A 15,655-nucleotide genomic window follows, 5' to 3' on the forward strand; every position below is an offset into this window, starting at 1 on the left:
GCGGCCCTCGGCACATACGTCCCAGCGTGGTGACGTCGAAGCCTGGAGAAGTGCTCTGGAAACCGGAATAAGAAGGAAGGATTGCAGGGAGGAGGGAGTTGCAGCTAGGCGAAAGTGGGGACCGCCACACAGTTGGCTGCGGATTAAAGGTAGGGTGTGACGTGCTGAAGAGGGCCAAAGCGAGCCCCTCCCTGCCGCCTGCGTGATTGGGTACTATACAGCCAAAAATAGCGTTTTTAGCCATTTTAAAAAGGAAGATCCAGCTGTAGAACAGACTGATCACGAAAGCGAAGTAACTGCTCTTCCTCTCTCAAAGGCGAAAGAAACACAAATGTTAAGTAGTCCTATTTCGGTGATGGGATTATAAGTAATTTTTAAAAATCTTTCCCGACAGTCATTTATTTTTTTCAACAAAGATTTAGCACCTCTCCCTATTTAAGATACAGCAGTGAACAAAAAGAACCCCCCCCCCCCCCCGCCTTGGCAGTTTATTTTCTTGTGAGGGCAAATATGGTGTAAAATACACACTATACAAGATGATAAAGATATTATGGACCGGCCCTAGTGCAGTGGCTCCCAGCACTTTGGGAGGCCGAGGAGGGCAGATCACCTGAGGTCCGGAGTTGGAGACCAGCCTGGCCAACATGGAGAAACCCCGTCTCTACTAACAATACAAAAATTAGCCAGGCGTGGTGGCGCGTGCCTGTAATCGCAGCTACTCGGGAGGCTGAGGTAGGAGAATCGCTGTAACCCGGGAGGTGGAGGCTGCAGGGAGCCGAGATGCCACTGCACTCTAGCCTGGGCCACAGAGACTCCGTCTCAAAAAAAAAAATTATGGAGGAAAAGAAAGGAAGGTAGCTAGGAAGTAGAGGTGAGGGGCTGCCATTGAAAATAACTTTCAGATTTCCTAAAATAAGCTTCTCTTTTTAAATTTTGTTACTTGAAATCCCCAGTATATAAAAATGCAAACTTACAAATTCCAAGAAGTTCACCTAGGGCCCTGGCGCCATACTTTGCTCTGTGTGTACGTTCTGTAAATGTCTCCTTAATAAACAGATACAGGCTTCAATTCATAAAAGTTCCATTTGATCAATTTCAGGAAAATCAATGTGACGTTAAGCAAGACATTTATTGTGCCCACAGCTTCACCATTCTGGTCTCTATGATTCCCTGCGAAGATTGCTGTTATCCCCCAGAGACACAGCTGAGCTGTCTCTCTAAAGGGCCTGTGTTCTACTCCTGAATCTGGTTTCCCCTAAGCTTTTATCTCACCCTGGTGACAGCTCAGAAACACACAAACTCTGTGTTAAGAAAACTAAGAAGTCATTCATCTGCACATTTCCCGAAATCCCCCAGAAGCCCATATTAGACTGAATGGTGTCGTTATTGCAAACTCTCCACTTTAGCCAAGGTGCAAAGTCCTCCCAGTACCCCAGGAGCTTCCCTTCTCTGAGCTGTACTTAAGTTTTCTGTAAAACCACTCAGTTCAACAAATGAGCTTCTCAATCTTAGTTTCTGCTTGTTGACTTTAATCTATAATAAACACACTGCAGTCCTCTTCCCTGACTCATTGTCCACTTTGTCCATTTGTGTCCTCATACCAGATTGTCTCAATTAACTGGTGAGATATTATGAACTCAAAGCATTTTGCACAATGATATTCCAACATGCTGCATGCAACAGGCAGACAATAAGTAACTAGTGAGGGAAATATTCCCTCATACTCAAGAGAACCCTTTATACATTTTTAAATATTTTAGGGCCAGGCATGGTGGCTTATGCCTGTAATCCCAAGTACTTGGGAGGCTGAGATGGGAGGATCACAGGAGCCCAGGAGTTCAAGGCTGCAGTGAGCTATGATGATGACAGTGCACTTCAGTCTGGGTGACAGAGTAAGACTGTCTCTAAAAGTAAAATATCTTAATACTGTACCTGACGTCTGACTAGATGTACCCAGCAACCACTATGTGCCATAATCTCTGGATAAATTCTATGAACATTCACTTAGAAATAGCTGCAAGTCCCTGAAGACAGTATGACAAATACTGAGGCCGACAGTTTTTGGGTGATCAGTTGCATAAAATGCTAAAATAGATGGTTCCTGTTTTGAATGTCACTTTCAAACATAGGAAAAAAAGGAATTCTGCTGAAAAATCATGAATGGAAAAAAATGTTCATATTTGTTGAAGCTGGATCATGCATAGAGTTTATTACTATTTGTGTTTCCACAATAGGCCGGATGTGGTGGCTCACGCCTGTAATCCCAGCACTTTCGGAGGCCGAGGTGAGCAGATCACCTGAGGTCAGGAGTTTGAGACCAGCCTGACCGACATGGAGAAACCCCATCTCTACTAAAAATACAAAATTAGCCGGGTGTGGTGGCACATGTTTGTAATCCTAGCTACTCGGGAGGCTGAGGCAGGAGAATTGCTTGAACCCAGGAGGCGGAGCTTGCAGTGAGCAGACATTGTGCGCCATTGCATTCCAGCCTGGGCAACAAGAATGAAACTCCGCCTCAAAAAAAAAAAAAATCCACAATCAAGTTATTAAAAACATATAAATATATGGGAGAATTCCAAAATCACCCCTTCCCATGACCCATATGGAGGGGACCTACAAACATGAAAGGATATTACCAGTGATTAGGTTACTTTACCTGGCAGTTACCTTGAAGGGAGATTACCCTCATTGGGCCTAACCTAATCAGGTGAGTCCTTAAAAGGGTTGGGGCTCTACCTGGAGGAGACTGGAAGTGTGAGAGGGATCTCACATGAGGGAGTTTTTCTGTTTCTGGCTTTGGCGATGGAGGGGACCACATGGCAAGGAATGCTGGCATCCTCTGAGCACTGAGAGTGGCTCAGCCAACAAAGAAATAGGGACCTCTATCCTACAACTGAAAGTAATTGAATTCCACCACAACCCTGAAAGCCTGGAAGAGGATGCCAAGCCCCCAGATAAAATGAGAAGACAGCCTGGTCGACACCCTAATTCCAGCATTGTGAGAAGCTAAGCAGAGTCCAGGTAGGCATGCACACCTGCCTCGCTTTGACCTGCAGAACTGTGAAATAAATGAGTGTTGTTTTAAGCTGCTAAACATATGGTAATCTGTTGTACAGCGAGTGAAAACGAATAATATATAATACACAGAGCATGAAGACAGAAAATAAATCTAAACAAATGCCCTGTTTATTTATATTTTATTAATAAAGACAACAGAAGGATGAGGTTTCAATATTTTATTCAAGTTTTTTTAAGTGTTGTTAATTACAGCATTTGAAGGGGAGGATCTAATTCCAACAAAATGGAAGACTCTAAAATGTACCCATTAAACTGCTAAAAAACAAATTGAGTGGTGAGAATACAACAGAAGTCCAATTTAGATTCTGAGTGTTGTCACCATGTGATTACAATCACACAGACACTTCCAAGCTTATAGCTGGAGCTCCTGGAAGCTATTTCATACTCTGGTGCAAGGGCAAAAAAAAAAACACAACACAAGAAGGAATAAGTCCTGAATTATTGGCTTCATCACATCCACCTTCTCCACCCCAAAATGGCACAAAAGAAACAGTTACCACACCCTGCATACCTTTTGGTGTAAAAGAGATGATGATGAACTGGGGTGGGAACAGGTCATGAAGATCTGTCTAAAAAAGTCCCATTCAGGTGAGTTTGTACACACCATCAAGCAGCGAGCCTCTCATCAATTAGGGTTAGGAAACCAAGGTTTGATTCTCAGGAAATCACAATTTCATTCATTTACTCAATATGAATTTACAAAGTGCCTACATATTATCCGCTTCCACTTGCAGCCATTTCTAGATAAAAAAGAAACCTGGCATCTCAAAGGGGCCACCAAGTTCTCCCCCAGTCTACCACTGAAAGGACCTTTTTTGGAAATAGGTTTCTTCTGTACCTCTGGAAGGGTAACATCTTAAAGCTGAATCAACTTTAACCTGGAGGGCTAACATATTTAGCAATACTTGCATCCCAGACATACAACATTAAAAGATACACTAAATTCTGAAGGTAGCTATGCTGCAAAATAGTTTAAAATTAAACAATTGTACAGTATTCATTTATGCTTGAAATTCCAGTCCTAGACCAAGCTTGTGGCCACCAGCATTGACGTTCTTGCCATCCAGAAGAGCTGACAGTGTCAGTTTAATACCTGCAGGGAGAAAAATGAGGGAGAGGAAAGGAGGAGGAATGGAGGAAAGAAATGACAAGAAAGATTAACACCAAATTCAGAACCTGTTCCAGGTATTATCAGCAGGGTCCAAACTACATGGCCCTTCAATCCTTGTTACTTAGCACTATCTGACCAACAGGTATACTACAGTGGGCTTATAAAACAACTATAATTATCCCACCGCCCAGAGAGCCTACCCAAATCTACTTCTGGAACCCCACTTTCCTTTTTCCTCTCACTGTTCCCCTCGTACAATTAGTCTATAGCACTGGTAGCATGCGGTAAGCTTCTTTGGCAATCATCCCTTTAAATGAAACCTCAATCCTGAATCCAACCTAAGGTCTTACATGTTCATGTTCATAGTGTACACACACGTGTAGTGTGCATGTACATCCACAGATGCACACAACAAACTGACATTCCCTGGAATAACCTGATTCAGGGAGTAGCTGGTAGTCTTAGATTTCCAGGGTTCAAAAGTGGTTATACACTAGAACTATAATACACCGTGGACTGGCCTAGCCAACTGTGCAGAGGAAACCTGCAAACCACTTTTCCTATTTGTCTTTTTACAGTAGGGCTGATTTATAAGTTAGTTTTGAGAATCTGCCAGAAATAAGTATCAAGCATTATGTACACACTGGAAAAAAGGATGGAAGAAAATAGTAAAGAATATGTGTTAGCCTTAGCCTTTTTCCTCCTGCTTGCTACATCTCATATTCTCCAAATGTTTTATAATGACCCCATACTCCTTTATAAACATTTAATTATACTTTACATATATCCATTTATATATACCCACTGTATTATATAAACATTTTATAAGCAATGACATAAATCAGCAAACCAGCACCACAATTTTTTTAAGATAAAGAACCGATTTCACACACAAGCAACACATACCTGGCTTTAGAGTCTGAGTGTATCCTAAACCTATCAGGCTGGAGTTGTTCACTTTAGCCTAATCAAGGAAATGACAAAACAGAGAAAACATTAAGTATAATACTTTGCACTTCCATCTCCAAAATTAGAGCTTTTTAGTCAACCAACCTTGGACTTTAGAATCAAAATTTTTTATGACCATCTTGTTCATGAGATTCATTAAATTCAATACAAAATACATCAATTTTAGGTGCATACCTTCCTGTTCAAATGGTGTGCTGAGATCTGACACCCCTCATAAGAACAAAGCAGAGAGAAGGAAGGCCTCTTAGGGGCCAGTGTCCTTTTGCTCATATAAATAATGAGGCTCCTTTTCTCTTGTTTTTAAGTGCTTGCTGTTAAGGGAGCCAAATTCGGTTCTAGTTTAGGAGACTTAAAAAGGGCTGTCCATAAATTACACAAACCAGTACAGACACCATTCTGCAACATGAGATTCCCTCATTTCACCCCAAAGAGATACAGCCTCCAGTGCCCTGTTACAATAGAAATGAGCCCAATAGGATTTACTGCAAAAACTGTGAAGTAGTTCGAGGGCCTGTGAGCAATGCCAGAGACTCTGCAAGATGCCAACTGACTATTGATTTCTTAATATGCAATGCAGGAGCTGAAAAGGAGAATGAAAAGTGAGGCGGGGGAGAATTATCAATTAGAACCCTAGATTTCAGAGTGCCCCTTTTAACAGTCCGCATGATAGAACAGGAACTGGTATTAATGGAAGAGGCTCAACAGTAAGCCAGTCTGGTTCAAATCCAGTTCCCAGCACTTTCCTGCTGTGTACCTTTGAGCAAGTTACTCACCTAAGTTTCTAGTTCCTCATTTGTAAAAACAGATGATTGGCCAGAGGCCATGGCTCATGCCTGTAATTCCAGCATTTTGGGAGGCCGAGGCAGGCAGATCACCTGAGGTCAGGAGTTCGAGACCAGCCTGACCAACATGGTGAAACCCCGTCTATACTAAAAATACAAAAATTATCCAGGTGTGGTGGTGGGTGCCTGTGTTCCCAGCTACATGGGAGGGTGAGGCAGGAGAATCACTTGAACCTGGGGGACGGAGGTTGCACAGTGAGCTGAGATCATGCCATTGCACTCCAGCCTGGGCAACAGAGGGAGACTCTGTCTCAAAAAAAAAAAAAAAAAAAAAAAGAGAGATGATTGGCCAGGCATGGTGGCTCATGCCTGTAATCCCAACATTTGGGAGGTTGAGGTGGGAGGACAGCTTGAGCCCAGGAGTTTGAGACCAGCCCAGGCAACAGAGTGAGACATTGTCTCTACTAAAAATTTTTTTTTAATTAGCCAGGCATGCTGGTGTGCCTATAGTCCCAGCTACTTGGGAGGCTGAGGTGGCAGGATTACTTGAGCACAGGAGGATGAGGCTGCAGTGAGCTGCAATTACACCACTGCATCCAACCTGGGCCTTGTCTCAAAAAAACAAAAAATAAAAAAAACCCAGAGATGATTAAAAAAACAAAGCACCTATTTCAAATGGGATTAAACACAGTAATCTACACAAAAGGCTCTGCACAGTGCCTGGTACCCATAAGACGCACTAGTAGTATGATCACTGTACTCATTTGGCACTCTTTTCAAAGTGAGAACATCTCTCACTTTGTTTTTGTTTTTTGAGACGGAGTCTTTTTTTTTTTTTTGAGATAGAATCTCACTCTGTCACCCAGACTGGAGTGCAGTGACACGATCTCAGCTCACTGCAACCTCTGCCTCCCCGGTTTAAGCAATTCTCCTGCCTCAGCCTCTCGAGTAGCTGGGATTACAGGCACACGCCACCATGCCCGGCTAATTTTTGTATTTTTAGTAGAGACGGGGTTTCACCATGTTGGCGAGGCTGGTGTCAGACTCCTGACCTCAAGTGATCTGCCTGTCTTGGCCTCCCAAAGTGCAGGGATTACAGGCGTGAGCCACGGCGCCCAGCAGCATCTCTCACTTTGAGTAAGCTGAAGCACAGCACTCCAGCAAACCTGAAGGATTCCAACATAAAGAGCAGATGGGCCTGCCTGTGAGATGCGTGATTCCACAGATACCCACCGAGAAGCAGGCGTCAGGGTCAATCTGATACTTGGCTGCTATTCCGAAGCGCGTGTTACTGTTTCCTGCTGTCCAGGCAAGATTGACAGCGGTCTCCAACTTCTTGTTCACTTTCTGGTAAATGGAGCCGCCAAACTCTGTCCCGTCATTCCTGCAAACAAGCACAGGACAGATGCTGAGCTTCCCAGGGAGGTGAGCTGCAGCCCAGACAGATCCACCCAAGTCTCCCAGAAGACAGGGATGACAGAAATGGACTGAACCAATACTGGTATTAAGGGAAGTCAGAAGTTCACCAAATTTCACAAAACAGGTACTAAATTACAGGAAGTCTGATAAGTATGGAACAGGCACCTGGCCAGGCACAGTGGCTCACACCTGTAATCCCAGCACTTTGGGAGGCCGAGATGGGCAGATCACTTGAGGTCAGGGGTTTGAGACCAGCCTGGCCAACATGGTGAAACCCTGTTTCTACTAAAAATACAAAAATTGACCGGGCTGGTGCCATACGCCTGTAATCCCAGCTACTCAAGAGGCTGAGGCAGGAGAATCGCTTGAACCTGGGAGGCAGAGGTTGCAGTAAGCCGAGATCGCGCCACTGCACTCCAGCCTGGGCGACAGAGCAAGACATTGTCTCAAACAAAAAAAGAAAAAGCCAGGGGAGAGGGGGTACATGGTGACTCACGCCTGTAATCCTAGCATTTTGGGAGGCCGAGGCAGCAGGACTGCTTGAGCCCAGGATATAGCTTGGGCAACAGAGCGAGATCCTGTCTCTATAAGGAAAAAAAAAAAAAAAAAAAGAAGCAGCAAGTAGAGCACTGAGATTCTGAGTGATTTATTTTTACTGCTACTGATGTTATTACTTTTATAAACGATTCTACCAGAAAAATGGCATGGAAGTCCGGGTGCAGTGGCTCATGCCTATAATCCCAGCACTTTGGGAGGCCAAGGCGGGCAGATCATTTGAGGTCAGGAGTTTGAGACCAGCCTGGCTAAGATGATGAAACCCTGTCTCTACTAAAAACATAAAAATTAGCTGGGCATGGTGGCGGGTGCCTGTAATCCCAGCAACCTGGGAGGGTGAGGCAGGAGAATCGTCTGAACCCAGGAGGCAGAGGTTGCAGTGAGCTGAGATCTCACCACTGCACTCCAGTCTGGGTGACAGAGTGAGACTCTGGCTCAAAAAATAAAAGTAAAAATAAAAAATGTTATGGAAAGAGAAGAAAATGAGAAGAGAACACAGCCAGAAATGGTAAGAAAGGTGGGGCTGCACATATGCCTCAGAAGGCAAGTTAGAGCCCTTGGCACAACCTGCTGCAGCCACTGCTGGGGAGATACAGTTGGCACTGACCTAGCCTCTTGAAGGAGCAGCACTTCAAAAGAGCTTAATCCACAATTCATCTCGTCCACCTGTGCATACTCCTCACCCATGCTGCAACATCTAAGCCTGGCAGGATTTGAAAGGGAGCTTTTTGCTACATCATAAAATGTCTCCCTCTTTCAAAAACATTCAGAATGAAACCCCAGCTGGCCAAGCTCCCTCCTCTCTTACAAACACACTGAATGACTCCAGTTGCTGGGAATATCCCTTTCCCTTCTTCAGTCATTCAAATTCTCCTCTTCCTCTTTTGGGGCCCTGCTTAAGCTCTCAGAATTTGAAAGTCTGCCCCACCCAGCTGAACAGCCTATACAAACTCTGCAGTCACTGCCACCCCTAAAAAGGCATACGAAGAGCTCAGAGTCTACACTTTGTCCTCTGTCGGGCTGGGGTCTGCACAGATCATAGACTGTCTCTCATTACTGCTTTCAGATTGTTGTTTATACACACAGTGCATACTGGTGCCTGGTCAGAAGCAACCTTCTCCGTGGAGGGAACCACAGAAAACAAAAACAGTTAAAGTGGCTGCCACTGCGGAGCTGGGATGAGCAGGCTGAGGCAGGCTGGAATCACTGCTTTTCATAGGCCCATCTGTACTGTTTGATTTTACAACCATGGGTTCAGACTCCTTTGATTAAAAAAATTAAGAAAAATTTTAATGCTGCAATTTTTTAAAAAGGAATGACCATCCTCCTTGCATCAGATGGTCTTCAAGCCTGCCTAGACCCTCTCAAACATCTTTAACATAAAATCAGTGTCTGAGTTCTGCCTCATCATTGTGGGCATTTCCAGTGGAAATGGCATTGGTTAACTGCGAGTCAGAGCCCACGTACTTTGGAATCCAGCAAAGGGCTTCAGGACCTAAGAACAAAAACTCTAGTCTTCACAAGACACTCTCCCTAAATCAGAGAATACATTCTAAATTTTCTTTTTTTTTTTCCCCAAGATGGGATCTTGCTCTGTTTCCCAGGCTGGAGAGCAGTGGCAAAATCATAGCTCACTGTAACCTCAAACTCCTGGGCTCACGTGATCACAGGCATGTTGCCACCATGCCCAGCTAATTTTTAAAAAATTTCTTAGAGACAGAGTATTTCTATGTTGCCCAGGCTGGTCCCAAACTCCTGGCCTCAAGTGATCCTCCCGCCTCAGCCTCCCAAGTAGCTAGGATTACACATATGAGCCACACATTGTAAATTTTCGTTTCCCCATGAAATTCAGCGAGACAGACATTATGCTTCTAGAAAGTACAGGGAGACCCAGGCACTGCCTGATTCACAGAGAATCCTGTCTTCTGTAGACAGCCCAAGTATGCTACAATAAAACAGCAGCCTGTCAAAAATAAGATTTTTGAATGACTTTAGTAATATATTCAAATGGGGAAGTTTCTTGGGCTTACATGTTTTTAAAAAGGCCAGACTTTTCAGAATATCCTAAAACCAGGAACACAATACTGCCTTCCTGTACAGAGCTTTCAAAACCATAAACAGAAGCCAGATGCAGTGGCTCACGCCTGTAATCCCAGCACTTTGGGAGGCCAAGGCGGGCAGATCGCTTGAGCTCACAAGTTCAAGAACAACCTGGGCAACATGGCGAAATCCTGCCTCTACAAAAAATAAAAAAATTAGCCAGGTCTGGTGGCATGCACCTGTAGTCCCAGCTACTTGCAAGGCTGAGGTGGGAGTATCACTTAATCCCAGGAGGTGGAGGCTGCAGAGATCGTGCCACTGAACTCCCAGCCTGGGTGAGAGAGCGAGACCCTGTCACCAAAAAATAATAATAATAAATAAATAAATACACAAGTGGAACTGTTCAAATTCATCTATATGAAGCACAGAGAATTTCTGTTATGCATCTGGGCCCCTGCAAGCACCAGGGCAACCCAGATGAGTTGTGTCAGCTGCCTTCATGCTGGTTCCAAAAATAAACCATACCCACTTGTTGCTTATTTAAAATGCTGAAGCTCAGATATGTGGGGGAAATGGCTAACAGCCATTGTTCCTCCTAGAATTGGTACTGAAGAATTGGTGCCAATGCCCAATTTCAAACCAAGGAAAACACTTCCCATGCCAATCAGAATTCTACATTCAAAAACATTTCTATGCATGTGGTATGTTTCCTATAGCTTTTTTAGTATGTTTCACCTCTTCTTAATTAAACATACAATAAAATTGATATTTTCTTTGCTTTTTTTGTTTTTTTTGAGATGGAGTCTTGCTCTGTTGCCCAGGCTGGAGCACAGTGGCGTGATCTCAGCTCATTGCAAACTCCACCTCCCAGGTTCAAGCGATTCTCCTGCTTCAGCCTCCCAAGTAGCTGGGATTACAGGCACCCGCCACCACGCCCAGCTAATTTTTGTATTTTTAGTAGAGATGGGGTTTCACCTTCTTGACCAGGCTGGTCTTGAACTTCTGACCTCGTGATCCACCTGCCTCGGCCTCCCAAAGTGCTGGGATTACAGGCGTGAGCCATGACGCCCGGACAAAATGGATATTTTCTTGGTATACATTTTTATGAATTTTAACACACGTACACAGATTAATGTAACCATGACCACAGTCAGAATATAGAACAGTTCCCTCCCGAAACTCCCTCAGTCACCGCTTTGTAGTCATACCCTCCCTGCCCCCTGCCAACCACTAGATTGTCCATCTCTATAGTTTTCCTGTGACTTTTTAGCTGTAACAGATTCCAAATTAATGATAAAAATTCCTCAAAAAATTTATTAATGGAAATATTAGTTTACACATTAATATCACTGATTTGCCTTAAGTTTAAGAAGTTACTTCTTTAGTGACCTCTAGTGGAAAGAAATAAACATGGTAACTCTGCACCCAGCTTGTGCCTGTCACAGGTTAATTCCTCATGAAACTAAATAAAACAAGGTTTATGGATAAAACAAGATCCATGAATGAAATGTGTTTCCCTTAACTTAAATCATCAATCTACTTCAATTCTCAAGGGGCTCTCTCCTAACCTATAATCACTGTTTCCCTTCACCATACTGTCCAATAGTTACTTTTACATGCTTCATTCACTGTACAGAGAAGATAGTTTGTAACTGAGATAATCAGCTCCTAAATTTGTCTACCATGTCTACATGTCATCAAGCCCAGCAGGCTAATCCTCAGGCATTAGACAGAGAAAGAGAGCTGTTTTGTTAACTAAAACAAAAACTGCAGGGAATGGACACGCTCTGGACTGACACCATGTCCCTGCTGTAATTAATCAGCCACTTTGTGTACCTGTGGCAATATATACTGTTCACAGAGTGGAAAGGATCTAAGACACTCCAGGAAATGGGTAGGTGGGAAACAAAAGATAGCAGCAGGCCATGTGGCTCATCTAATGCCAACAAACTCACTGTACAGTGGTTAAAAACTGGGCTTTCTTAAAAAAAAAAAAAAAAAAAAACAGTGAAAAGCAATCCCCTTACCACACACGCTCCAACCCCACCCCTCCCACCCTGCTGCCCCCATGTACACTTACACATTAGTGTGAAGCTGGAATTCATCAGTCTTGTAGCCAACTGCAAAGTTGCTCTGGGTCACTCGGGATTTTGCAGTCTCAAAATTCATCTGGTAGCCAGCCAGCCAGCCCTCGTAACCTAGCACCAGAGCACCCCGGATGGAAGGCCCAGCAATGTCGAAATCCATGTCGCAGCCCAGGTTAATGTGCTCCCGCTTGTACCCTGTCTTGATTTTAGCATTTTTTTTCCTGAAGGAAAATAAGTTATATTAAGATCAGAAGCTAACTCACCTTGAAATGCAAGTTGTCTTTTTTTTTTTTTTTTAATCCCAGGTCAAATAAAGGGAGTGGGGTGGGGGTGAAGTCAGGGCTCCAGTTCTCCCTTAAGCCACTGCTGTACCACAATGAGCAGGACACAACCTCTCTTCCACAGGGACTCAGTCTGCAGAAACCCCACACTAACGAAGTGAGAACACAGACAGGAAAAGCCTGAAAAATAAATACGAAGTAACTTTCTTCTCCTATCCTCTCTGTATGCTTAACGTAGCAGCCTACACAGGCATTCATTAGGTAGAAAGCCACCATGTAATTATGAAACAGATGCATCTTTGATATTTTCCAAACCTGTGGAAAAGATTTATCTGCCATGAAGGCAGCTACCTAAATAGCAGCTTTTAAAGAGACGGTTATCTTCTTACTCTGTGGCTCACATGGTTAAGTAAGGAAACAAAGGCTATGTTCCCTCTAAGTGAGTACAACAGTAAAATGGATTTCAATTCCATATTCATGAGACCCCAATGAGTACATATTTCAGAGAACCGGGTACTGATGTAGAACCTGGAACTCTGCAGTCATGGGGGCCAGGAAGTGTTAGTTAGCCAGACAGTACCCCAGGTCCAACCTGATGATACCAGATGTGAGTCTATAAGCAGTTCAGTGTCTCTACTGCCTGTTCCTCAAGACCCAGCATCCCTTAGGAAGAGCAGGTGAATAGTGTCACCTGCAGACCTATTATTACCATGTCTTTTACCAAAAGTACACACTGGAGAACAAGATCACATCGAACAAATACAACATGGACCATTTTTATCTGATTGTCTCTATCATTCAGTTACAAGATCGACATCTCCCACAGGAAGCTGCATTCTCAGCAGAGACCACAGGAGGAACCAGATCCACTCAGAGCCTCAAGGACTACACAGCACTGTTCACTTCTAGCTTTATTCACATTGAGATTAATGCTTCATCCTCAGCACCTAGACCATTTCCTCCGAAATGGAACCAGTGCTCCTTGGAGAAATGGCCGACTATAGATCTTAGGCAGGAAATGTACACAGTAACCTAAAACATCTATCAAAGCTATTGAAGACTACTGGGGTGGAGGCAAAAGGACTTACAAGGTAACCTGAAGAGGCTCCCAAGGGCTTCAACAATGGAGCAATGTGAGCCTCAATAAGAAAAATATTAGCAATAGGCTGAAACATATTAAACAGTATGTTTATTCTAGGCATTATAATGACACTCGGGGCCAGGCGCAGTGGCTCATGCCAGTAATTCCAGCACTTTGGGAGGCTGAGGCAGGTGGATCACAAGGTCAGAAGTTCGAGACCAGCCTGGCCAACATGGTGAAACACCGTCTCTACTAAAAACACAAAAATTAGCTGCGCGCGGTGGTGGGCGTGTGTAATCCCAGCTACTCAGGAGGCTGAGGCAGGAGAAACGCTTGAATCCGGGAGGCAGAGGTTGCAGTGAGCCGAGATCGCACCACTGCACTCCAGCCTGGGCGACAGAGTAAGACTCCGTCTCAAAAAAAAAAAAAAAAAAGAATTATAATAACACTCAAATCACATAGCTGTCATCTTTAGAGACTAGAGAACCAACCTGTTATTTTAAAAACAGCAAAAGGCCAGGTGCGGTGGCTTACGCCTATAATCCCAACACTTCTGGAGGCCGAGGTGGGTGGATCACCTGAGGTCAGGAGTTCAAGGCCAGCCTGGCCAACATGGCAAAACCCCATCTCTACTAAAAATGCAAAAATTAGCTGGGTGTGGTGGCACATGCCTGTAATCTCATCTACTTGGGAGGCTGAGGCAGGAGAATCACTTGAACCCAGGAGGTGGAGGTTGCAGTGAGCCAAGATCGCGCCACTGCACTCCAGCCTGGGTAGCAAGAATAAAACTCAGTCTCAAAAAAAAAAAAAAAATCACGAAACAATCATGTAAATTTGAACAGACTAGAGATTTGACAATATTAAGAAATGATCCACTGGGCGCGGTGGCTCATGCCTGTAATCTCAGCACTTTGGGAGGCTGGGGCAGGCGGATCACCTGAGGTCGGGAGTTCGAGCCCAGCCTGACCAACACAGAGAAATCCTGTCTCTACTAAAAATACAAAATTAGCCGGGTGTGGTGGCCCATGCCTGTAATCCCAGCTACTCAGGAGGCTGAGGCAGGACAATCACTTGAACCCGGGAGGCGGAGGCTGCGTGAGCTGAGATCGCACCATTGCACTCCAGCCTGGGCAACAAGAGTGAAACTCCATCTTTAAAAAAAAAAAAAAGAAAAAGAAATGATCAACTTTTTTCAATATAATAATAATATCATGGTTATGCTCCTTTAAAATGGATTCTTGCCATTTAAAGATACATAATAAAATATTTACAGCTGAAATTAATTGTTGTTATTTACTTAAAATAGTATGTGCGTGGAGGAGTGTTATATTTATGGCTGTATAAATAAAACATGATTGGCCATAGGTTGGTAACTATCAAAGCTGTGTGATAGGAATAGAATAAGGGTTAAACATATTTTTCTGTATATTTTTGTATGTTTCAGATTTCTCATTAAAAAAAAATAAAGGTTAAACATTCCAAATTCTCAATGAGACAAGAATTTTAGAGGTCACAGCTGAAAATAAAGCCAGCACCCCTCCCAAGTGATGTAGGAAAATAGCCTGTTCCATGGCAAGAGTGACACCGTCTTGAAGCAAAATCACCACTGATACACAGTTTGGATGCTGTATCCTCTGAATCTCATGTTGAAATGCAGTCCCCAGTGTTGGACCTGCTGGGTGGTGATTAGACCATGGGGGTGGATCCATCATGGATTGGTGCTGTCCTCACAATAATGAGTTATGAGATCTGGTTGTTTGCGTGTGGCACCTCCCCACCACTCTCTCTCTCTTGCTCCTGCTCTTGCCATGTGATGTGCCTGCTCCTGCTTCATCAATCACCATGACTAAAAGCTTCCTGACGCCTTCCCAGAAGCCGAGCAGATGCCTGTGCTCTGCTTGTACAGACTGCAGAACCATGAGCCAACTGAACCTCTTTTCTTCATAAATTAGCTATCCTCAGGTATTTTTTTCTTTTTTTGAGACAAGGTCTCACTCTGTTGTCCAGGCAGGAGTGCAGTGGTGCGATCATGGCTCACTACAGCCCCTACCTCCTGAGTTCAGGTGATCCTCCCACCTCAGCCTCCCAGGTAGCTGGAACTGACTATAGGTGCACACCACCAGGCCCAGCTAGTGTGTGTGTGCATGTGGGTAGACGGGGTTTAACCATGTTGCCTAGGCTGGTCTCCAGCTCCTGGGCTCAAGCAATCTGCCTGCCTTAGCCTCCCAAAATGCTGGGATTACAGGTGTGAG

The 15,655-nt window shown here is 44.1% G+C and overlaps 1 protein-coding gene and 1 long non-coding RNA gene across 15 annotated transcripts in view; one reads left to right on the forward strand and one right to left on the reverse strand.

Annotated features, from left to right (window-relative positions):
• Window positions 1–40: 40 nt before the first annotated feature.
• LOC129397816 (uncharacterized) lies at window positions 41–3,570 on the forward strand. The gene is made up of 2 exons (XR_008625434.1): window positions 41–149; window positions 2,235–3,570. It is a non-coding gene; the product is annotated as an uncharacterized LOC129397816 (long non-coding RNA).
• The window catches only part of VDAC1 (voltage dependent anion channel 1), a 32,857-nt gene continuing 20,423 nt past the window's right edge, over window positions 3,222–15,655 (reverse strand). For all 14 annotated transcript variants that reach the window (XM_003829283.7, XM_055112651.2, XM_063604224.1 and 11 more), the window contains 4 exons: window positions 12,035–12,262; window positions 7,174–7,324; window positions 5,096–5,153; window positions 3,222–4,171 (listed from right to left, as the gene is read on the reverse strand). In XM_003829283.7, coding sequence (XP_003829331.2) covers window positions 4,080–4,171; window positions 5,096–5,153; window positions 7,174–7,324; window positions 12,035–12,262 — 529 coding nt within the window. In that variant the 3' untranslated portion in view covers window positions 3,222–4,079. The remainder of the gene's footprint in view (window positions 4,172–5,095; window positions 5,154–7,173; window positions 7,325–12,034; window positions 12,263–15,655) is intronic.

This window comes from Pan paniscus, chromosome 4, assembly GCF_029289425.2.
Source record: "Pan paniscus chromosome 4, NHGRI_mPanPan1-v2.0_pri, whole genome shotgun sequence".
In the NCBI taxonomy this organism is placed as follows: domain Eukaryota; kingdom Metazoa; phylum Chordata; class Mammalia; order Primates; family Hominidae; genus Pan; species Pan paniscus.